The following is a 22,467-nucleotide window of genomic DNA, read 5'->3' as shown; positions in this document are numbered from 1 at the left end:
AGCGAAAGGCGAGTCCGTTCACGTGATTTCCCTCGTGCTAGTACTGGAGGTCCTCTCGTTGTCGATCAAAGCCTACACAAGTCGATTTTACAATGTCGTGCACCACTGTAAGGTGGGCACTCGCTGGTGGAGTTGGGCGCTTAAGGCCGTACTACTACAAGCAAACTGTACGTAATCTAACTAATAAGGCTATCCTACTTCCGCTTAAGGCGGACTTCTACTATCTAACTAATGCAAAGGGGCCTTAGGCCTGGAGGTGTGGTGAGTTTAAGGGGTGGTGAGCGTCTGAATACTACTGGGGGCCTGCTACTTAGCTGGCTGACTAATCCTCCTCAATGAATATGAGACGAGGTAAAATCGACTTGGGGTCTCCAAGCGATTTCCCTGCTGTATATATAGACAAAGGCGCACTATCTACATGGTCTGTGCGCGTGAGAAAAGAAGTACATGGTGGGAAAAGGAAGCGTGCTGCGGGCTGCGCAGAAGCGTGGATGTCTCCTAAGCGCCCTTGGCACGGCATCTCGGCGCGGCATCTCGGCATAATAAGCGCCGAGGTCACGTGATCGAAAAACAAAAGATATAGAGTCCGTTAAAAATACTAAAAATAATAGAAAAAACAGGCGATTCCAATGGTATAATCAAGGGGTTTGTAACACCTTGACTCCTTCCAGTATTCTAGGTTCCGGTGATCCGTAAAGACCGTGATTGGGTGGACTGTTCCTTCCAAGAAGATGCGCCAATATTCAAAAGAGCAAATGATTGCAAGTAATTCCTTGTTGTGCGTATCATAGTTCTGTTCTGCTCCCTTAAATGACTCTGAGAGGAACCCTAATGGGTGTAACCGGCCATCTTCCTGACGTTGACTGAGTATGGATCCCAAAGCTGCACCGGATGCGTCCGTTTCCAGGAAATAGGGTTTGGTGGGGTCTGCGTGGCGAAGTACGGGTGCACTTGTGATTGCGTCCTTCAACCCTTGGAAAGCTTCTTGTTCCCTTGATTCCCATTTCCAAGGAGTGTCCTTCTTGACTAGGTTGTGTAACGGCCTAGCCATGTGGCTGAAGTTGGCAACAAATCAACGGAGGAAGTTGGCAAAGCCTAGGAACGATTGAACTTCTTTAACCTTAGTGGGTGTGGGCCATTCCTGTACAGCCTGGATCTTGAGCTTGTCCAAGCTGAACCCGTTGTCCAAAACAATGATTCCCAGGTATTCCACGGAAGTGACGTGGAAGGTACATTTGGACGCTTTACAGAACAATTGGTTTTCCATTAACCGGCGTAGGACTTCGTGAACGTGCTGAGTGTGGGATGCGTCATCCTTTGAGTAAATCAGGATGTCATCTAAGTGTTGTACACCACTGTAAGGTGGGTACTCGCTAGTGGGGGGCGCTTAAGGCCGTAACTACTACAGACACTGCTTATGTACTCTACTTATCTAAGGCTATCTAATACCGCTTAAGGCGGCTTACTACTATCTACTGATGGCGATGGGGCCTGAGGCCTGGAGGTGTGGTAGGTCAAGTAAAAGGGGTGAGTGCTACTGTTACTACTGGGGCCGGCTACTTAGCTGGCTGGCTACCTTCTCTAGTGAATAAGAGACGAGGTAAAATCGACTTGGTGTCTCCAAGCGATTTCCCTGCTGTATATATAGACAAAGCACACTATCTACATGGTCTGTGCGCGTGAGAGAAAGAAGTAGCTAAGACAAATGAGAAGCGTGCTGCGGGCTGCACAGAAGCGTGGATTTCTCCTAAGCGCCCTTGGCACGGCATCTCGGCGCGGCATCTCGGCATAATAAGCGCCGAGATCACGTGATCGAAAAACAAAAGATATCAAGTCCGTAAAAAATACTAAAAATAATAGAAAAATCGTGCGATTCCAGTGGTATATGTTAGGAGGTTATGACACTAAGTATATGATGACGCATACATCCAGTAAGTCTTTGAACAACTCGTTCATGAAGTGCTGAAAGGCGGCGGGGGCGTTTGTCAAACCAAAAGTCATCACCAGGGATTCATAGAGGCCGTACTTGGTTCGGAATGCGGTCTTCCATTCATCTCCTTCTTTAACTCGCACGTTGTTGTAGCCCCACCATAAGTCTAGTTTGGTAAAGATCTTGGCGCCACGGAGCTGGGCCATAAGATCATCTGGGCGGGGAAGTGGATAAACATTTTTCTTGGTGCGATTGTTAAGGCAACGGTAGTCAACAACCAAGCGACGGGAACCATCTTTCTTTGGGACAAACATCACGGGGGAACTGATGGAAGACTTGCTAGGGCGGATTTTCCCAGCTTTCAACTCATCCCTGAGCCAGTCCTTGAGTGTAGCGGACTCGGCGTCTGCCATACTGTAAAGGGGGGAGTTAAGGGGTCCTTCTTCCGTGAGTTCTATTCCAATATTGTAATGCCGGTGTGGAGGGAGCTTGTTGAATTCTTCTTCCCCAAATACCTTGGCGTATTGATGGTACTCGGAGGGTACTCCTTCAAGGGGGTTTTTATCAGCTTCCTCTTCCTCGGCGATGGCCACATGTTCGGGGGTTGCATGAGGGAAGGTAAGGGTGCGCATGTTCCAATCAATCTCTGGGTTGTGGGCATCCAACCATTTCAATCCTAAGATAGCAGCATGAGACCCGGTGTTACATATAAGGAAGGTCTCTGTCATTTTTTTGCCATCAAAGGAGAAGGTTAGGACTGCCTTCTTCCAGATTTTGCCTGCCTGGGGGCTCGACCCATCGAGCATAGTGACGGTACGGGGTGTAGGGAGATCAATGAGTGGGAGGCGGAGTAGTTCCGCGGTACGGGGGTGGAGGAAGGATGAGGTGGCGCCTGAATCTATCAGGGCTTCTAGTGGTTCCGCTTTTTTCTCTGGTCTGATCGAAATGGTGAACAGGGGTGACATTCTACTACTAGATATATTACAGATTTCGATACATGAGCCAGAGTTCTTGGGGCCCTTGCGCGCGGCGGCAGGTGCCCTTAATCTTTTCCCGATTCGGGTCCAGATTCTTTGCCAACCTTGGCGGCTTCCTTCTTGACACTTTCCTCCTTAGGTGTGGCCTTCCAGCCAGTGCGGCATTCCGCAAACTTGTGTCCCGACTTGCCGCATTTGATGCATAGGCCTTTGGCCCGGCGGCGGTTTTGCTCCTCCTCGGGGACAAAATTGGGATCGCTGGATAAGCGCCCTGGTCTTGTGGCCTGTTGGCCGGTACTCGCCCCCTGTTGGGGGTGGAGGAAGTTCCAGACTTACTACCCTTAGGCGGGTGGCTGGCACGCTCCTTGCGGAGGGCGTTGTCAATGACCAGGGCTGCGTTCTGCAGCTCCAGGAGGGTAGTTGGGCGCCGTTCTCAAGTGGCGATGAGGCGGCTGACCTCCCAGTGGAGGCCACGTGCGAATTGCCCACGAAGGGCGGCGTCGTTCCAGTCTAGGTCCATGGCGATGGTCCTAAACTTTGTAATGTACTCAGCACAGGTTCCTGTCTGAGTAAGTTGTGTGATTTGCCGCTCGGCGGCTCGCGTGGCATCCGGGTTCCCAAATGCAGCTAAAAACTCCGTCCTGAACTTGTCAACCGTTTGGATGAGGGCCCTGTGGGACCCTAGTTGGTTGAGGTGGGGGTGAGCCCAGGCTCCTGCTACGTCCTTCATGTTCATTAGGAGGAACAACAGAACCTCCTGATCCGTGGGGAACATCCGTTGATTCAGACGTACCCATGCCAGCATCCGTGTAAGCCATTGGCAGGCTTTGTTCCCTATCTTCCCCGTATAGGCGTCAGGGTGGTCCACCTTGACCGGGGCTTGATAAGTGGCTACAGGGGCCACTGGTTGTGGGACTTGGGGGGATTGGAGCCGGATAGGCGTAGGTGCAGGGGGAGTCTGGACTCGCGGGGGAGCTCGGACGGGCATTGGTTGGGCAAAGATGGGGGGAGCTTTTGTGGGGTTAGCCCAGGCAACAAGGGGCGCGCTAGGCGCTGGAAGAGGGTCGGCTTTGGGTAAGGGCCTGGGCGTGGCCTCGACTGCCGGAGGTTTCCGGTCTTCTGGTGTGTGTGGGGTTTCACCCCTAGCCTCGATGCAAGTGAGGGCTTGGTCGACTGCTCCCATCCAGTCTCGGGCTTCCTTGTTGATTTCCTTGACTTCCTCGAGTTCCCGCTCGAGCCTGATGACTTGGTTTTGCAATCCCAGAATGAGGGAGATTGCGCGGCTGAGGGATATTTCCCCGTAGACCTCTGGTTCGAGGCTCCCTGACTCATCGGCGGTTGCCTGAAGAGTGGGTCCCAACTCTCCTTGATCAAGAGGGGATTGGGGACGAGCGGTGCTCCGGGAGCGGGTTGCCATTTCATGAGGATATGAACGGCCTTGGTGGGAGGTGGCGCGTTGGGAAGCGCGGGAGGAAGCGCGAGAGGGGGTGCGTGACGTAATGGTGGGCAAGAATAGGGGTAATGGGGGCTGTTGTAGCCAAGGGTGCCTGTATCAGGACTTATGGGGCGCTTTATTGTACTGGCGCTAAGAGCTTGCGTCAACCGCCTAGCGTTGGACAGTCCCTATTGACCAATCAACTGCCGTGTACGGGCGTGATGTGGAACGGGTTTTCTGCAAGCGGGTGGATCTGCTGACTAGCTCTGCTGACAAAGGGTGCGGTGACCGGTGGTAAGCGGACGATCAGGATCCGTCTGCCTTATAGCAATTTGGTACTACCTGGGGCCGACGCTAGTTTGATTATTGATAGCAAAAGGCGAGCCTGATCAGGTGATTTCCCTCGTGCTAGTACAGGGGACCTTCTCGTTTGTCGAGGCTGAGTAGGGTGTGCTTTGTGGGCACGGTTTGCAACCGACTTAAGGTCAGTTACCTAGTGTCCTGGACGCCTGTAAGGACGTTGAGGGTGCGGGCGCTTGTGGCCGTGTAACTAATACAATGAACCGCTTAAGGCGGCGGTGGGTTACCCTACGACGACGGACTAACTAACTACGATGGCCACGCGCTATAAGGCGGCAGCGAGCTACGTATGTACTGCGAGAACGACGCTTAAGGCGTGTAACTAAGTAACTTTACTGGGCTGTAAGGCCCTCGTACAGTGGTGGATGCGACAAGAGGTAACTGACCTGGGTGTTACCATGGTTGGTTGGCCTCCTTATATATTCTACAGTCAAGCTATTTACAATTACATTATATCCAATACCGTATCAAATAAGAACCCCGCTCCGCAGTTGGCCTTACTCATGCATACGTGTCACTGACGTGTCATAATGATGTCATCAGGTGGAGGTGGCTACGTGTGCTGAGATAAGCGCGGATGGGGACGTGGCTTGGCGCTTAGCATAGGATATAAGCGCCGATGTCACGTGATTGAAAATGTTCTCCGATTGCCTTCGTTTAAATTCGAGAAATTGGGAATAAATTCCCTGGTATCGATTGTGTCTACGACAGTGGCTTACTAGTTGAATTTTTTGGAAGGTAATAGTTTTTGTAAAAATTGTCTGAGAATTATTTGTAATGAACCTTATGATTTAGAGTATTTGAAGGCATAGTTTACCTTGCTTGAGTCGGTGAGGAACACCTGCGGGAATAGGTGGGCGCCAGCGCAAAACTTCTTTGACCACTCATTGCGTTCAACATATATATAGGCTATTGCACAAAAGTTGAGACAGGAGTTTTACTTACTTGCTCTTACAAACGGCATTTGTTGTTTGTCCTCCCACCTGGGTAGAGTCTCTTCATCATAAAGGCCATCAATCTCCTCTCTTCCACGTTTTTGATATATTGTATTCTGAATCAAGCTGAAACAAATAAACATACGCCTCAATAAGAGTAAGGTAAAACTTACGCCAATATACACGTGCAGATTGCACCCGCAACCTATAAAGATAGCAAGTATTATTAAATCAACCTCCACCAGGCTGCTGACTCACAATATCAGAGCCACCCTCAAGGACAACTCCACACGTATAGGCTTGCTGGCGCTGTGTCAGGCCGCTACTATCTTTGCTTACTTGGAGTTTGTGGGCCAGAGTATTAGTGTTCAAACCACTAACACCTTGCTCTTGTCCAATCTTGGCTAGATCTAATGACATAGTGTAAGTATTATTTGGAGCTGAATAAAAAAGACTTGATTTCCACCGCCATATACACTTGCGCCCAAAAAGATTGAGCCACGTGAGCTCAAATCAATGACGCTCACGCGTCACCCACACAATTGAGAATTTGTTTACAATGTAATAGTAAATTATGTAGATACAGTAGTATAGAACATATGTACAAAGTTTCAGATTGCAATTAAGTCTCCTTGTGGAGATACGCGTGAGCAAAATTTTTGGGCTGGCTCATTCTTTTTGAGCATTTTCAAATTGCACCTGCAACTGCACGCATGCACCCAAAATGACATGCAAAACTGAATAATTTGGATACAAATTTTAGTATTTGGTGTTTCCACCTTTAGCTAAATACACAGCTTGTACTCAATGCGGTAATGAATCATACAAATTGCCAATATATTTTGGGGAAATTTGTTTCCATTTGTCCCTCACTATTTTCCATAATTCTTCCTTATTCAAAGCGGGAGGTTGGTGAGTATGCATGCGCTCCTTCAGATGCCACCAGATGTTCTCAATTATATTCAAATCTGGGCTTTTTGATGGCCATGGGAGGACGCTTACACCCCAACTGGCAAGCCAACATTGTGTCAGCCTGGCTGTATGCTTTGGATCTTGGTTGTGCTGGAATGTAATGTCAAACAGGGTGATTTTATAGTTGGCAAGGGTTCCAAAGAAGGCGTCCCCAAGGATTTCAATGTATCCCAGGGCATTCAGCTTGCGTTGTATAAGGTACAATTGCCCAACTCCCTCTTGGGTAATGCACCCCCAAATGAAGATACCCCTGCCACCATGAGATATTGTCTTTTTGGTGTATTGGGGATTATACAGGGACTCACTAGGTTGCCTCCAGTAATATTGGCCGCTGTTGGCCCCAAATAACTTGATTTGGACTTTGTCTGAGAAGACAATGTTGTCCCAGCATGATTGTGGCCAGAATTGTCCTGGACACGGTCACATGACCAGTACAAGTGGTTGCATGCTGGCCCAAGCCCAAATTTGGGGGGTAGCAGGTGTAATCATGGGTTGTCAGCAGAGGAATAATAGGGCTCTATGGCTTAGTGGTCAAGCTGGTTCAATTCCGGCTAGTTCTATTTTCCTCTGTTTATGACAAGAATAATCAACTGTGGGCCCATGCGCAATGGGCTTTTCTATGCCAATAAGTGAGCAGGGGTACTTGGCAGCGTTTGTACGGCTGTAAACCCAGCTCTCAGAGGTAGCAGCAGAGGGTAGAGGACCCAACAGCAGGGAAGTACTGCCGTCTAATATTTGCTGCTGTTGGTACTCTACTCCAAGCTAGGGCCAAAGCAGCAAATCTGATGTTGCTGGGGGTTAGTTTTTGTGGGCGCCCAGGAATGGGATTGTGTCAATCAAGTGGGCGGTCAGTAAGTCCATACTTGGCCCAGATACAACCAACAGTTGCATGAGAGACCTTGGTCTGAGGTTGCAAAAGCTGAACAATTGCCCAATCTGAGTATTCAAGCTTTTTCAGTGCAATTATCTGAGCCTTAGTCTTGGGACTAGTGTATCAAGCCATTTGCGCACTTTTGGCAGGTATTTGAGCGTAAAAAGGGGTGGTAAATGGCACTCAATGAGGAGGACCAAGTAGCTTATATAAAGTGATCAAAAAGAATGAGCCAGCCCAAAAATTTTGCTCACTTGTATCTCCACAAGGAGACTTAATTTTGATCTGAAACTTTGTACATATGTTCTATACTACTGTATCTACATAATTTACTATTACATTGTAAACAAATTCTCAATTGTGCAGGTGACACATGAGCGTCATTGATTTGAGCTCATGTGGCTCAATCTTTTTGGGCGCAAGTGTATTTTGTCCATGATCTCTCCAACCTCTTTGGCTCTAGACTTCCAGTGCATCATCATAAAATCTGGTAAGTACCTAACTCAGGGTCAGCATATTGGATGTCTAGTGCAAGTAATTATGGATGAGCTCTTTCCATACCAAAGCCATGGAAATGCTTCTACCGGTGGCTTGGCTCCTGGGATATTCAATGCAGTAATCTCCTCCATTATTTGCTTGATGCTGCGGACTGCTGGGTCCTGATATGTTCCACAACATACCCCATAATCTTCCAGTGCTTGGTACTCAGATTACTTATCCAGGTTAGCGTTGCGCATTACTCACTCAAACAAGTAACAACACTGGTAGTATACCTCATCACATGCTCCATGAACCGCTCAGGCTGACGCAGAAAATTGTGTATCAATTGAACACTCTCAGCCTCTTGAAGACAGATGTGCTCTGTCTTGGCTACATGGGGAGCATAATGTTGCACAATCAGCTTTCTAGAAGTACGCCATTTATCTGTATCTCTTTGAAATCTGCCAAATAACCTATGTGGTCAGAACTCATTCCTGCTACTTTTAGGACTTACAAAATATGGTCACCACAACCTGCAATGTTGTTTACAAGCTCCATGGGTTGGTTAGAGTATATTGCGCCACGCTTGTCAAGTAGCTCTTGCACAAGTGTTCCATCACCGCCTATAACAACTATATTGGTGTATCCAACCTTCAGCAAGGCAAGTGGCCCATATCTTTTGTTTAGGTCTTGGAATCTACACAGTGGCTACAATAAGCAATAACAAGCCAACAAAGGGCATCACATACTGTTTGTATATGTTTGCAGGTTTCAACTGATGCGCATTACCTATGATTGGAAGTGCAGAAGGCCCTGGGCACACCACCAGGACTTCAGTTGATGTGGCACAAGGCTAACAACAGCTAGAATCTTACCTGGAGGCATGTTTCTGTAGCGGTTGGTTTGTTGACTCCAACACCATAACAGGAATAGCAGAAGCAGGCAGCCAACAGACCATCCAACAAATGGGTTACAATTGGTCAACCGTACGTGTGCCTTGTCAATCATGGCGGAAGGAGGACCCAAAGTCATAAAACGCTCAAACAGTGACAACTATCACTGGTGGGAGGCCAGACTAAATACCTTCCCGCGTTAGGTTGGTTCTACAAGTTGAGAGAAGTACATGCTATCTATCATCAGCTGGAAACGGAAGGTTCGCACACGAGGCTACTGGGGCACCTATATTATGCTACCTGCCTTATCTCCTACTACCTTCTTGAGTCTGCTTCTGATGAAACCACAGCCCCACAACCTTACGGCGTAGAACCTAAATTCTCTTGCTACCGTTGGGTGTTCCTGAGCTAATGCGGTATATGGGCCACATATTCGATTTCTTTATTTCCCATTTCCCATTTCCGATAGTTTGCAAGCACATCTGCATAGTGCGTTTGATGGCGACAAAGGACACGAATAAATCATTTAGTACGCAGGTAGTGTACTTGAGTACTGCGATGCTCATCATGTAAGTCCTGTTACTAATACAGTCATGTGGCTTGAGAAGAGCGCGCATAGCTCGAGATGCTGGACGGCATGGCTCGCTGCAAACACATAACGATAGAGATTCCAAGGTTGCCATAAATCATAGCATCTTCGTGATCATTGGAGCTGTCTGGCACGTCGAATGATGTCGAAAGATAATGTTAGCGCCCGTGAAAGAGGCAGGAATTAGCCGCTGCCATGCGTTACATTGCGAATTGCACCGGGGAACACAGCCGAAATGATAATCTATCCGCATATATTGTACGGTCACTCAATACGCATAGCTAGGCTTGAATAATGGAGCGTCAAGCACCTCCAACTAACCTGTGAAGATAAATCTCGAACTCAATAGATGGTCTGGTTGGCCTATCCCAGCAGAGTTCTTAATTGCGTTGGATTTAAGACTATGACTACTCATTCAAAGCAATAGTGTTTTAGCTCCTTGAGAGATATGCCAGCGGTTGTCTGGCTGTGCCGTGGGCAATCGTGATGCTAAGAAAGTTCGAGTACTTGGTCTTGTCAACTAGTACCAGAGTAACGTCAGACCAGGAGGTTGGGGGGATACATGCACCCAGGACACCCTTCTACCTTCCTGCTCATCCCTCAACAGCTATAGAACTCCAGTACCCCGTCTTTGGCGTCAAATCTACGAAATAATGACCAGACGGAACAAAAGTGGTCAGTATCTAGAACGGCATGATCGCAAGTACTGTAACGAAGATACCCTAAAGGAGAGCGTTTAGAGATTCGATCAGAGAACTGGCTGATCTCCTGATTCTAATCGTATCAGATAGGAACCCATTCCACATGTACTTCGCTCCAAACCCTAAGATATCCAGGACTTTGAGAATTATCATCTACTCTTCCCAACTTTGTGAATGAGTAGAATGGTTTGCACGGACGATGGTTCCACTTGGGGTCTAAGACCCAACACGTAAACACATATGGTTATCTCGAGGCTAGCGCTTGTTGAATTATTGCAGACTCTATGAAAAGGTATGGAAATCGTGTCGTGTCAAAATCATAAATGTCATTTTAATCCTAATCATAAGCAGGCCAAGCCACGATAGTAGTCGAATACCTATTTACTGTTTGTTATTGCTCGACACCCAATAACATGTGCTAACCTCGACTAAATGACAAAAAGGAAAAAGTAACGAATGTATAGGAAGTATATATGTAAGCCAGAACCAGAAAATAGCAAATAGAAACGAGGCGGTTCGTGATACATGCAGAATGGGGGAGGTGTATGTTGTTCAAAGAACAGTCAAACACGCAGAGAAGAAGTGGAGAATGAATGGGCGGAGCGAGACGAATTCCTCGTTATAATTATCGTGACTGTTGAGAGAGAAAGAAAAAAATAGGAGTGCATAGAACCCGAAGACCAGGAGAAAGTATGGAAACCCAAGAGCCATATATAAACACCAAACGGAAGCATTTTTTTTTTGCATGGCATGGTTTTATTTACCGCTCTCGGTTCCAACCGACACTCCCACTCCGCAATCGACCCGAGGGACTTGCCTTCTTGTCGTCTTTGCCTGATTGTTTCCCTGAGAGTCCATACGAACCGGGTCGTCCGATACGACTGGCGCCTAGATTTGCTCCTCCGCGGGGAGGGGATGACACCTTACGAGCGCCACTCAAGCCCGGCAAGTGGGGATTGGTGGCTGTACCACGTCCAGTATGACCAGACGGATGCATGGAAAGGGTCCTGGTGGACCTTCGCATATTGAAACTCTCGGATTTCGATGGGCTACGGTCGGCAGGGACAGGAGGGGGCAACATCGCGAGGCCAACCGGTGTGATTGGTCGTGCAAAAGGGTTATGATCTTGATTTATGCTCGTGCGGGCGGGGAGGGGCGAGGCTGGGATACGGGCGAGGCTCGGTGCAGCGGAGAGTGGCATAGGGATCGAGCTCGGCCCGTCATAACTTCCATTTACAGATGTGGAGAATGGATTTCTGGACGAGTTCCTGGATGATGGTCGACGGAGGGACATGCCAAATATGCTTGTCGGGTTGCTTCCAAAGCTTGGAGTTGTGCGTCCAGAAATTGAGGGTCTTGATCGGGACACTACTCGAGTTGATCCAGTGGTCGATGCGGGCGTAGCTCGGCCCGACGGCGGAATTTCGTTCTGTGACTCAGGAACACCCCGGAAGGCTGAAGGTGGTGGGCTCTCGTGCATCGATCGTCGTGAATGATCACTCGAGAAAGATGGACGGTGTTGAGATTGTTTGCTGGCTCGAATACGATTCTGCTAGGGGAGGACGTGGGGCTGGTGATGGCGAAGGGCAGTCCCTATCGACTCCCTTCTTCCCAAATCCATCGGTGACAATGACCCACCCAGGACTATCTTGGGGAGCAGTATCCACACTCCGCCTTCCCTTCCACTCCGGCTTCGCCTTCTCCTTCACAGAATCCGTCTCATTCTCCTTGGCCGAATACCGAGTCGAAGGATTGCGGATACGAGGTAGCGGTACTCGGTTAATCTTCTGCTCCAGTGTTCGCACCCTTGCACGCATCTCGCCAACCATTTGCACTGCCGTCCCTCGCTTAGGTAATAAGCTACTGGTTGCAGGAGCTCCATTTGGTATACGCGATCGGGGCGCAACTACAGCAGGAGAATTGCGAATTGCCGGCAAACGAGTGGGAACTGGTGAGGCCAATACTGGGCCATTCGTGCTCCGTCGCAAGGGATCGGGAGTGCCGTTACCATTAATGGACGAGCTGAGGCCATTTCGGGGGAGAAGTCCCGATTGGGTATTCGCTGTTCGCACCGTGGTGGGAGTGGCTATGCCCGTCGCTGGGCGACGTGTGACCGATATCGCTCGCCTGGATGGCTTAGATGGAGAGGCGAGCGCGCCAGCTTTGGCACGTGGGGTTGCATTAGCCTTCTCCGATGGGGACCTAATAACAAGATCCTCGAGTTGCAAGTCGGAGGAGCGTGAGGTATTGGACGGTGTGGGTGGGCGTGAGTCATGGGATGAAACCGATTTGGCTGAGCTGGTGGCAGTTGTTGGTGCCGAAGGGAATGAAGGTTGAGTCTTGGCAATCTCAAGGAGATGTTGTGTTTGGGCCAATTCTTCCTTCAATCTGGATATCTCATCAGACAAGCAGCGATTCTGCTCATCGGCGGCGGTATACTGATCCGACAAACGGGTATTTATTTCCTTGAGGATTGTCGACTCTTCGTTGGCCTCTATAATTGGTCGTTAGCAACGGGTGCCTGAGAAGTTACATAGGCTTACCTCGTAATTCATCCTTCAGTCTTTGCATATCTTCCTCCAGCGCAACCCGGTCCTGCAACTCATGCTCCAACATAATCTTTTCCTCTAGCGCTCTAGCATAGCGACCTTCGAGATCGGCAAGTGAGCTGCTGACAGCTCGCTCCGATCGCTCCAGGTCGTCGTTTCCAACTTCGAGTTCGCGTAGTTGTACCTTGATCAGGGAATGCTGTTGTCGTAAGGCTGCAATACAAATAGGGTCGATATGAGAGTTCATTTGAACGAATATAGACTTACCATCAAGTTCACGCTGTAAAGAGTTTACAGTAGTATTATGAGTACCTTGAAGATTTGTAAGTTTGTTCTTGCTGTCGTCACGTTCCCGCTCGACCCGCTCAACGCGGTTTCGCAAATCAGTCATCTGTCGTTCGGTGGCCTCTAGCTCGCGCTCCAACTCCTCCTCGAGCTCTTTGGAGCTGGTTTGGAACTCATCTGAGGGGAAATGAGTCGAGTGGTTAGCCTCATGGTTAGGAGATGATATCATTGATACCGGTATCCACGCCCATTTGGTCGGTATAGAATGGTGAGATCAATGCGGAGGATCACTCACCAAGTTCAGCACGTGTCTCTTGCAAAAGTTCAGACACCTCATGGTATTTGCTCTCCCAGTCAACACTCTCATTGGGGCGTGACGAAGGGGTGCTGGGCGGCGAGAGTGTCGACTTGTCGTGTAACGCCGTAACGGGTGACAGAACAGCAGCAGCCATAAGACAGAGGGATATTCGTATCTCGGGAACAGAAGGAGGCTCGAATTCCAGCGTGGTCGACGTTGCTGCGGGGGATATTGGCGGTTGGCACGTAGATTGGGGTCAAGGTCGTTAGCACTTTAGAAAATAAGCAGATAGGGTTCTAAGTGTTTAGATACAAATGATCATTTGCTAGTATTACTCCCGATATCAACGTCCGGCCCAAAAGAAAACGTTTGTGCCGGAGGTCGTGGAGGGCGTTAACCAACAACTCAATCATCCTCAGGAGTTTGTTGATGTCGATTTGCACACTGCAAGCGCTAGGCGCTTGTGCTCCACGTTGCTGCTCCGTGAACCCAATCCCAGTAAACCTTAATTAAGTACCATACGGGAAATAGAATATATTCTAGACTCTTCTTTCACATTTTTGTTGGAGCTGCACCACCCGTGCACATACACTGTCACCAGTGATACGTTCAAGACCCCTCCATTAGTCCTTTTCAGTCCTGTCTTTCTCACGCGTATCATGCCTTCCATCCTCATTTTGAATTGTGACAAGCACTACGGGCGCCGCTCGCAACGCCTATGCAACTTGAAAGCGAATTTCATCTCAAACCACCCACACGAAAACTAAAAAGAAAGCCAACTTATTTATATCAGCCTGGTGCCATTGAATATGGGTTCACTAGGTCGAACCACAGAAGTATCAAATGCCGCTAAAGCTCCAGCCGGACACATTACCTGATCGTGTGACACTATGTGATTGTTAAGTGATGTTCAAGAACGTGCATCACTTGTAGCAATGCACGTGTTCAACCCTTCCAGACTTTCTCTATGCATGCTGAGACGAGTGATAATTTTCGATCAAGGAATTTTGTAGATTTTTTAGCCCGTATAGGTTACATTTGGCAAATGACAAAGTTTACGTCTATAATCTGTGGTATGGTATGGTGTGGCTTCATTCACCTGTTATGCTAGCACTGTGGGGTACTGCATCAAATGTCCCATCGATCCTTAGGGGCCGAATCAAAATACCGCTTTCCCGGAATTCAATGAATAACACTCAACCGTTGAAGGTATATCTGTATCATGATGTCTTCATCTCTTGGTCACCTTGGCTATCGTCTTGAACTATCCGAACTTCAAGAAGATTCAGGTCTCACTGGTTTATTGTACTTATTTTCAGGTACTCGTATGGCGTATAAGTAGCATTGTACATTCAGGAGGGTGAATTTACGAGCGCAAGTTTGTCAGAAATACTGTCTATATGCACGAAGAATATACCTTTCAACATCTTATATCCGATACTTGCTATATTACTGTTGCCTTTATGGTTTGACCCTCAGTCAAACAGTTATGTTTCTATTATTTTGGCGGATTAGTTCTCAAGAATAATAGCACTAATCTTGTGTACTCAAGTAATGGGCCAAACCACGGAATATAGTCAACAGCATAGTTCAGTATCCATTCCAAAAGCTAACGTACAACAAAACATACTCAACGTATCAAACACAATCACTTTTACTCGCAAACCTTCTCCCAATTTTTTTGCGATTCTGACAACCCTTCAGACAGTAGGACGCCCTTTGACCCCAAAAAAGCAATAACACTCATAGCCCAGTGCAATCAAGTATGTATCAGAGCATTAATTCCAGGTCAGAAGTCAGGTGCCTGTGGCGCTCTGGTCCTTGAGGCGGTCCTGCCTACGGGATAGGGTACACCGAAAAAAGGGGAAAGCACCCACTGTACAAGGTTATAATGCTGAAAATCAGTGCGTGTGTTTAAGTGAGAATTGAGCTGAAATCAAGATCAATACATACTGATTTTAGGTATCAATTCTTCCATAGTCTGATTCATGCTGAGGGAGGCATACTAACATTGTAACTTTCAGACCATATCCTACTGAAAAAAGGAACCTTTTACTGATGTACTGATTTTCAGGATCTTATCACACCACAGTGACCGTTAGCATGGTAAACGGCAAAAGTGTCTTCCATGCAGACACGTTCCAGTCTGACCCGTCGAACCCGACACCCTGTCCGCACTGACACAGTGAGTCTTTGTCAATATTGTCTGAAAGAGGAACCAAGCCCATCGACTTGTAACGGCAGCTGACCTTATGTGGCCAAGTTCGACCACCCTCAACAAAACCTGGGGAGGATGTTTTTCCACACGGGAACTTCAATGGCGGGCGTGAGGATATGTAGTGGGCTGATTGAACCGTTGATAGACTTGGTATTTAAGTCTGACTTCCCCAGGATGGAAAGAACAGCCCAATTAAGAAAAAATGTCTTGCCGCCCAGGTCAAGTCGAAGGCCAGCAACCATAATAACCGTGTGTATACCATACGTAGGTTTGGCCAAGGCAGGCGTAGAGTGCCGGCCTGGGGAAGAATCTCTAATTCCCACATATTCCAGTAAGGTTGGCATCTAAAAAGTCCGAGTACGAGTGTGGTTACCAGTCGTGGTTGAAATCAATGCAGCTACCATATTGTTTATAGTGAATCATGATCTAACTCCAGTTTCCTATCCACGCGATATGATTATTCTAAGATCTAGAGCCCTTTGAATTAGGTCAATGGTCTAAGCTTTTAGTACAGTGGCAGGCCTTTACTAACAATTGATATCATCCTCTGTAGTGCTGTAGGAGTGAGTTACGAATAACATGCTAATAAACATATCCACCCAATCACAGAGGAAAATACAGGTGGTTGAGTGGTATATGAATACAAATCTAACGCGCTACTATTGTGAGACGCATACAATTAGAGCCATTCAAACAATCCAAATGTGAATCTTATAAGCTTGTTGTACCGACTGTGAGCAACCTTGCACGTAAGTTCTTCGGAGACCTATAGTTCACCCTCTTAATGCAGCAAAAGAAAGGATTACGTCTATATCACCAGAGTTTACCGGTACAATACCTATACTCACCAGAAATCCTTGAAAGATAATTACATAAAATATAAGGCTTGTATATGCGATGATTTTGGAAATAAACAGAATCATCCATACAAGAGACCTTTTCAGGCGGGGTAAATACATGCGCGCTGCGAGTGATATTCATGGTGGGTATGAAGCCAAGCCCTTCGCTCAAGACACAAGCAGGATATGGCTGACGTCATCACTCTCCTATCGTCATCGTCAAATCAAATTCCCTGGTGTCGTAAACTTAACCACAAGCGTGGCGCAATAAATATATGCAACTATCCATTCGGAAACCAACCCATTCCCATTCACGAATACAAACTTGTCCTTAATCATTATTCATATACGATGACATTGCTTAAGTCTGATACGGCCGGTGTTTGTTTAATCCATGCGCCCTGCAGGACACCACGAGAACGCCGATCAACGGACCGAGTCCAAAGGCGACGTCGGGCAAGTGATTGATACGGGGTGGCCTGCCGACGGGTTGATATGTGAGCTAGGAGCACCTAATTTTAACATTTAACCTCGGCTGAGCTTGATAGTGTCACTGGCAGCTCATGTCAAGCCGTGGACAGCACCACCAACGTGAGTATCTTCAGCTAAATTCGATAGCAGACTAGGAGGTAGATGTGTCAATGACCAATTAGCTTGTCGGAAGAAGACCTGCACTTTTATGAGGAAATCTGATGGCTCCTATGAGCGCCCTAAAAACTGTGCTTTACCCATGGATCGAGCGCTCGATTGGGATGTCCGTACGTTTGATTATAAGAGGTAGGCTCCAAGCTCACTCGCCCTGTACGAATTCATCCCTGATTCAACCAAAGTGTGATTTAGCATGGGCGTTTCAAAAAACTTTGAAGTATCTATCATTGGTGGAGGCATCGGCGGCCTGTCTGCAGCCATTGGTCTGATTCGGGCTGGCATACCCGTCCAAGTCTTCGAAGCTGCTGTGAGTTAGCCCACCCATGGGATATGATGGACGCTCAATTTTCCTTCTGGGATCCAGTGCCAATTTTCTGAAAGTAATCTTGCCCCATAATTTACTACTAGCCATTCGACTGACAGTCAACCCGTAGTTGGCGCTGGTGTATCGTTTGGCACAAACGCACGAAACGCCTTGGCTAAGCTGGGTCTGCAGCGAGACTTTGAGGAGCAGCTTACCACCATTCCATCGGGGATTTGGTTCGAGTGGCGAAACGGCCAAGGTCAAGAACAAGAATTAATTGCCACGGTAAGGAAAGTAGACAATATCTTTAATAGTCACTAATGAGGAAGATCAGACATACTCGAATCCTCTTGGAAATTCGTCAGTACATCGAGCTGATTTCCTTGATGTCATGGTCAAACACGTCCCCAAATCCATCTCACACTTTGGCAAGCGACTTGTTTCTATTGAAAAGCTGTCACATGGGAGTGGGAAAAATGTCCGACTACATTTTCAGGATGGTTCATCCCACGACACGGATCTCGTGATCGGTTACGACGGTATTCACTCAAAAGTTAGGGAGTACCTCCAGAGTGCCAAGCGAATTGCGAACACAGGATCAGGAAAGGCCGAGCTCCAATGGAGCGGCTCATGGGCCTGGAGGGGTATGATCCCTACCGAGAAGTTTCTCAAGGGCGTGCCAACAAAGATGGGGGAGCACTATTCCAAGATACCCCAGATGTTCCTTGGGAAAGATAGGCATATCCTCATCTTCCCTATAAACAAGTTTAGCACCATCAACGTAGTAGCTTTCGCTACCGATCGTAGTCAGTGGCCCGATCGTCCTAGTAGGTCGCCGAGTTCAACATGTATGGTAGAGTGTATTCCTAATGAATTTGATCTTATAGAACTCAAGGAGGGCGAAGCTTGGACGCAAAAATCAACTCAGGAGGAGATGGTTGCCCAATTCCCTGGCTGGGCTGATGATATTATCAATATTCTGAAGGTTAGTTAGCCATATATGATATGAGATGAACGCAAGGTATTGATTATTTATGATCACTATTCGGTTAAAGTGCATCGAAGAGCCAAATAAGTGGGCGTTGCACGAACTTAATCCTACTCTCGACACATACGTCGATGGAACAGTTTGCGTTGCCGGAGACGCTGCGTGAGTGCTAGTAATTGAAGGTTTTCTAAATGCTGATAATTCCATTAATAGACATGCAGGAACACCTCACCGTGAGTAGAAGCACTAAGTTCTCTTATTAGCTTGGGCTTATCCTGCATAGAGGGAGCGTTAGCCGGTCAAGCGATCGAAGATGCTCTGTTTCTCACTTGGCTATTATCACAACCTTCCATCAACCGAGCCAATCTGGCCGACGCACTACAGGTGTATGACTCTGTTCGGCGCCCGCGAGCCAACAAGGTATCAGAAACCAGTTTTGAGGCCGGTGAGATCTACGAATTTGCTCTTGACAGGACTGGCTCCGACTTCTCGAAGCTTCGGGAAGAGCTCGAGTCTCGATATGAATGGATTTGGGGGGTGAGAGTAATGCGATATACCATTTTTGATAATGACTGACCACGCGTTCTCTGTAACAGCATGATCACGAGGAGGATTTTATCAAGGCTAGGCAAGAGATGGAAATCAGGGGTTTGCTTTGAAGTAAAGGGTGTTTGAAGCTTGATAGCTGTGCAATTGCTGGATAATCTAGTATCTTATTTTCATTATCTTGTGGGTATCAGTATCCTGCCCATGCAGCCTCGTCTCTCGTCAATACTAGAGACCTCGTGAAATAGTTCCATTCCTGTTTGGTTCTATTTATATGATACCACACAGTAGACCTGATTGGAGTGGGGCATTATAAAATACAATTAAGATAGGAAAAGAACCATTTTGCAAACTCTCCATTACCATAACGCCATCAGAAAAATCATTTCGGTTCGAAACGTGCATAGTGTCTTCAAGGCACATTCGGAAGGCACCACGGCAAGAGCATCATGCTTCTATGTCTTAGCTTTACAGGAATTATTCACTCCACCTTTGCATTAAGAGGTAACCAGCAACTTCAGACTGTGTTAGCGAATCACAAGCTTAAAATCCACTACATTATTGTTGAAAGACACTATGGGTGGAAATGTAGGGAATGCTCTTCGCAGCCGTAATATCCATCTATAGATGGTATATTTACTTTTAGGCATCTAGAATTATGCACATAGGAGCTTATGACCTACCTCTGTGGATGGTGCATGTATCAATTATTTATTCTCACTCGAGGTAAGTCACTGCTCAGTGGTTCCTTTGAATACGTACATACAACGTCCTACCCCACGCCGCATTCTGACTCCTTCATTGTTATTTAAGCAGCGGTATGAATTAGTTCTACGTGCTGGCTCGAACGTGGTGTAATTTGTATCTTGAATTCGATGGGACGGCTAAACATCAAGTATTTAGCACTGGTGCCTTCGTCAACAACAACCGTAAGGACATACGGTACTCCACTATCCGCTGTTACCCTCGTTTCTGGCTCAACCACTTGTCCTTTTTCATCTTTGAGTTTTTGTAATTTGAACACAGCTAGTATTTGTGCAGCCTCAATGAAGAACATTTCACGGAAGAAATGTTTTCCAGGACAAATCCTATATAAAAAGGAGTCGCATCAGCAATCATACAAACGTGAATAGGGCAATATCACCTCGATCCCCATCCGAATACCAATGGATGGGGCACTTTGGGGTCCAAAAATCTGTCAGGATTAAACTCCTCAGGATTGTGGTACATCTTTTCCTCTCGGGTCGTAGCCCTTTTGGCTCCATCAGCCCAAATTCATTTATGGCATTTCATAGTCAGTATCTCACCATATATTGCCTATTCTAAATTCACATTTCAGAATTGAGAGAGTTCTATGACTTGTGTGAATCTCTCTCACACAATAGCACCTTTGGGAATCCGGTAACCCCGGTATTCATCTTCTTCATTAGAAGTATGGGGTGCCCCTGCAAGCAGTTAGACCAGACCATGATACGCATATGATCGTGTTTCGGACAAGCACATACCAAGTGGTATACCAGGTCGCCATCTTAGCACTTCCAACAATACTCTTTCGAGGTAGGGGAGATTAGGGCGATCGCTAAAGGTGGGCAAACGGTTGGATCCAACAGCGGTGTCAATCTCTTGCTGTACCTTGGCCTGTACTTCAGGGTGCAACACCATGGCCAATACGAACCATACCAAGGTCATTGTAGACTTTGGCAAAAATCAGTCATAGGCTATACAATACATTCAGATACCAGCCGCACCGTCTCGGAACCACCTGTAGATCAGTTTTAGATAGGGCTATTTAATGGCTTAATGAAGAGACAATCCTATACTCATCATTGTTCCAAGATTCTTGGCAAAATCATCCGCTTCATCTTCACTCCAGCCGGCCTCGCGAGCGTCCTTAAGCGTCAAGGCGATTATGGAGCGATCGTCTCCTCCATTTACCTGTATGTGACATTCCCATAAAAGAATAGAGATGTAAACAGCTTTGTATGACCTGTCAGTGTTCAAAGCCTTACGATACGTTGTTTGGCCCAGTAAAATATGTCATTTACGGTGCGATTCTTATGATCTCGCCACTCTCGAGCCAGTCGCTTCCAATAAGCGCCAGGAAACCACTCTGGAAGATATGCTAATAAGGGTATTATATTAACCAGGAAAACTATGGTGTGTATTTATTAATCATGTTGTCATACGGCGGATACCTGAACTTACGTGACGGCATAGCAGCTTTGGCAAGGTGCTCATTCAAAACGACAACATCGACAAAGAATGGATCATCAGCCGACTTTAGTTCGTAACCGTAAATTGAGTCCAAGAAGATTGATGATGCGGTGCTGATATCAATTGAGTATGTCTGACTTATTTCTCAGGACTATATGTTTACAGACCATACTTACCGATAAAACTCTCGGAGGAGCTCGTTGGATGACTGGGTTGATCTACAGAAATCCAAAAGTCGTTGTAGCAACAACCCACACTGCTTTTCTTGCAAGGGCCTGAATTCGGTGGCACTTTGTACATTGAGCCTAGTGGAGAACGCCCGACGGTGTTTTTTCCAAAGGTTGTTGGAATCTAAGAATGCCGTAAAGCCCTGTGTGTCCATACTGAACGGTTATGGTTCATTACGAGGAGGGTACCGGTATCTGACTCTTATAGGTGCCCAACTCACAGTTTGGGTGAGACCACCATTGGCGGACGATATCTATTCGAGTAGAGATTCTGACGTTTCTCAAGAAGATCGTGCGCCACCTCTGTCGAGTTCAGTACGATGATTGTAGTCCCAAAGATGCGGAAAGAAATGATATCGGCTAAAAGAATAATAATATTATTGCGCTCTCGGGGCATACTGTAAATTGCTCACATTTTAGCTTTACACTTGGTTCAGCAAACTCTGATGCCCCAGCTACCCGAGGAAGTGACAACAACTGCCCAATTAGCGGGTAGGACGGAGGTCCAGGAGGTAGGGGTCGCTGGCTGTTACACCATATCTTGCGAGCCATCCAACACCCGGAGAGAAGGCAGGTTCCCGTAAGTAGAGCTGTATAATAATCCAAGCTGATTTCTTTCATTGGGTACTGTGTCGGTGGTCTCGAGGATCGTGGGAGGGGAGGAACTAAATACACTAGTCATAAGCTGTTTACCCGGTTATTTAAGTAGCCAGATCGATATACTGAATAATGATCTGTGAGATTCCGCCCAGTAGCTCGCTAGATTGCATCAGATAGCAAGCACATTATGTATAGCTTACTTCCAGCGAGAATTAGCTCCTTACCGAAACAAGGCGACCACAATGTCTGATGGCAAGCGTATACAGTAACCTGAACCTATTACCTGAGTGATCTACGAGCACGTTTGCCACTAGACGCAATACGGATAATAAAGCTCACGATGATTCCACTATCGATCCGAATTAAACCGGGAAATTATTTCAAAGCCCTTTGGATCCAAGCCTCTATAGATCGACAGTTCCCACCATGCACTGTGGTGTGATAAGATCCTGAAAATCAGTACATCAGTAAAATATTCCTTTTTTCAGTAGGATATGGCCTGAAAATCACAATGTTAGTATGCCTCCCTCAGCATGAATCAGACTATGGAAGAATTGATACCTAAAATCAGTATGTATTGATCTTGATTTCAGCTCAATTCTTACTTA

At 47.1% G+C, this 22,467-nt stretch overlaps 6 protein-coding genes across 6 annotated transcripts; 1 reads left to right on the top strand and 5 right to left on the bottom strand.

Annotated features, from left to right (window-relative positions):
• Positions 1-598: 598 nt before the first annotated feature.
• On the bottom strand, positions 599-1,051 carry RhiXN_11185 (Retrotransposable element Tf2 protein; the record flags this gene model as incomplete). The annotated part of the gene is made up of 1 exon (XM_043331000.1): positions 599-1,051. One exon carries the CDS (start codon positions 1,049-1,051, stop codon positions 599-601), a length of 453 nt encoding a protein of 150 aa, XP_043186345.1.
• A 21-nt stretch (positions 1,052-1,072) lies between these two features.
• RhiXN_11184 (Retrotransposable element Tf2 protein) lies at positions 1,073-2,895 on the bottom strand (the record flags this gene model as incomplete). The annotated part of the gene is made up of 2 exons (XM_043330999.1): positions 1,073-1,315; positions 1,927-2,895. 2 exons carry the CDS (start codon positions 2,893-2,895, stop codon positions 1,073-1,075), a joined length of 1,212 nt encoding a protein of 403 aa, XP_043186344.1.
• A 77-nt stretch (positions 2,896-2,972) lies between these two features.
• Positions 2,973-4,324, bottom strand: RhiXN_11183 (Retrotransposon gag protein; the record flags this gene model as incomplete). Its single annotated transcript, XM_043330998.1, has 3 exons — positions 2,973-3,178; positions 3,244-3,307; positions 3,365-4,324. The coding sequence occupies 3 exons, from the start codon at positions 4,322-4,324 to the stop codon at positions 2,973-2,975; spliced, it is 1,230 nt and encodes a 409-aa protein (XP_043186343.1).
• A 6,579-nt stretch (positions 4,325-10,903) lies between these two features.
• RhiXN_11182 (uncharacterized protein) lies at positions 10,904-13,429 on the bottom strand (the record flags this gene model as incomplete). Its single annotated transcript, XM_043330997.1, has 5 exons — positions 10,904-11,695; positions 11,745-12,637; positions 12,687-12,905; positions 12,960-13,154; positions 13,273-13,429. The coding sequence occupies 5 exons, from the start codon at positions 13,427-13,429 to the stop codon at positions 10,904-10,906; spliced, it is 2,256 nt and encodes a 751-aa protein (XP_043186342.1).
• Positions 13,430-17,062: 3,633 nt separating this feature from the next.
• On the top strand, positions 17,063-18,931 carry RhiXN_11181 (uncharacterized protein; the record flags this gene model as incomplete). The annotated part of the gene is made up of 10 exons (XM_043330996.1): positions 17,063-17,109; positions 17,173-17,287; positions 17,345-17,360; positions 17,415-17,569; positions 17,619-18,111; positions 18,172-18,269; positions 18,340-18,434; positions 18,486-18,505; positions 18,556-18,809; positions 18,869-18,931. The coding sequence occupies 10 exons, from the start codon at positions 17,063-17,065 to the stop codon at positions 18,929-18,931; spliced, it is 1,356 nt and encodes a 451-aa protein (XP_043186341.1).
• A 695-nt stretch (positions 18,932-19,626) lies between these two features.
• Positions 19,627-21,811, bottom strand: RhiXN_11180 (cytochrome P450 family protein; the record flags this gene model as incomplete). Its single annotated transcript, XM_043330995.1, has 12 exons — positions 19,627-19,906; positions 19,963-20,070; positions 20,126-20,140; positions 20,197-20,263; positions 20,324-20,513; positions 20,567-20,580; positions 20,639-20,753; positions 20,828-20,940; positions 21,024-21,145; positions 21,209-21,415; positions 21,481-21,619; positions 21,673-21,811. 12 exons carry the CDS (start codon positions 21,809-21,811, stop codon positions 19,627-19,629), a joined length of 1,509 nt encoding a protein of 502 aa, XP_043186340.1.
• Positions 21,812-22,467: the final 656 nt, after the last annotated feature.

The sequence above is a fragment of the Rhizoctonia solani genome, chromosome 14, assembly GCF_016906535.1.
Source record: "Rhizoctonia solani chromosome 14, complete sequence".
Taxonomy (NCBI): domain Eukaryota; kingdom Fungi; phylum Basidiomycota; class Agaricomycetes; order Cantharellales; family Ceratobasidiaceae; genus Rhizoctonia; species Rhizoctonia solani.
Note: the sequence above shows the minus strand (reverse complement) of the source record. Positions and strands in the feature narration are given on the sequence as shown.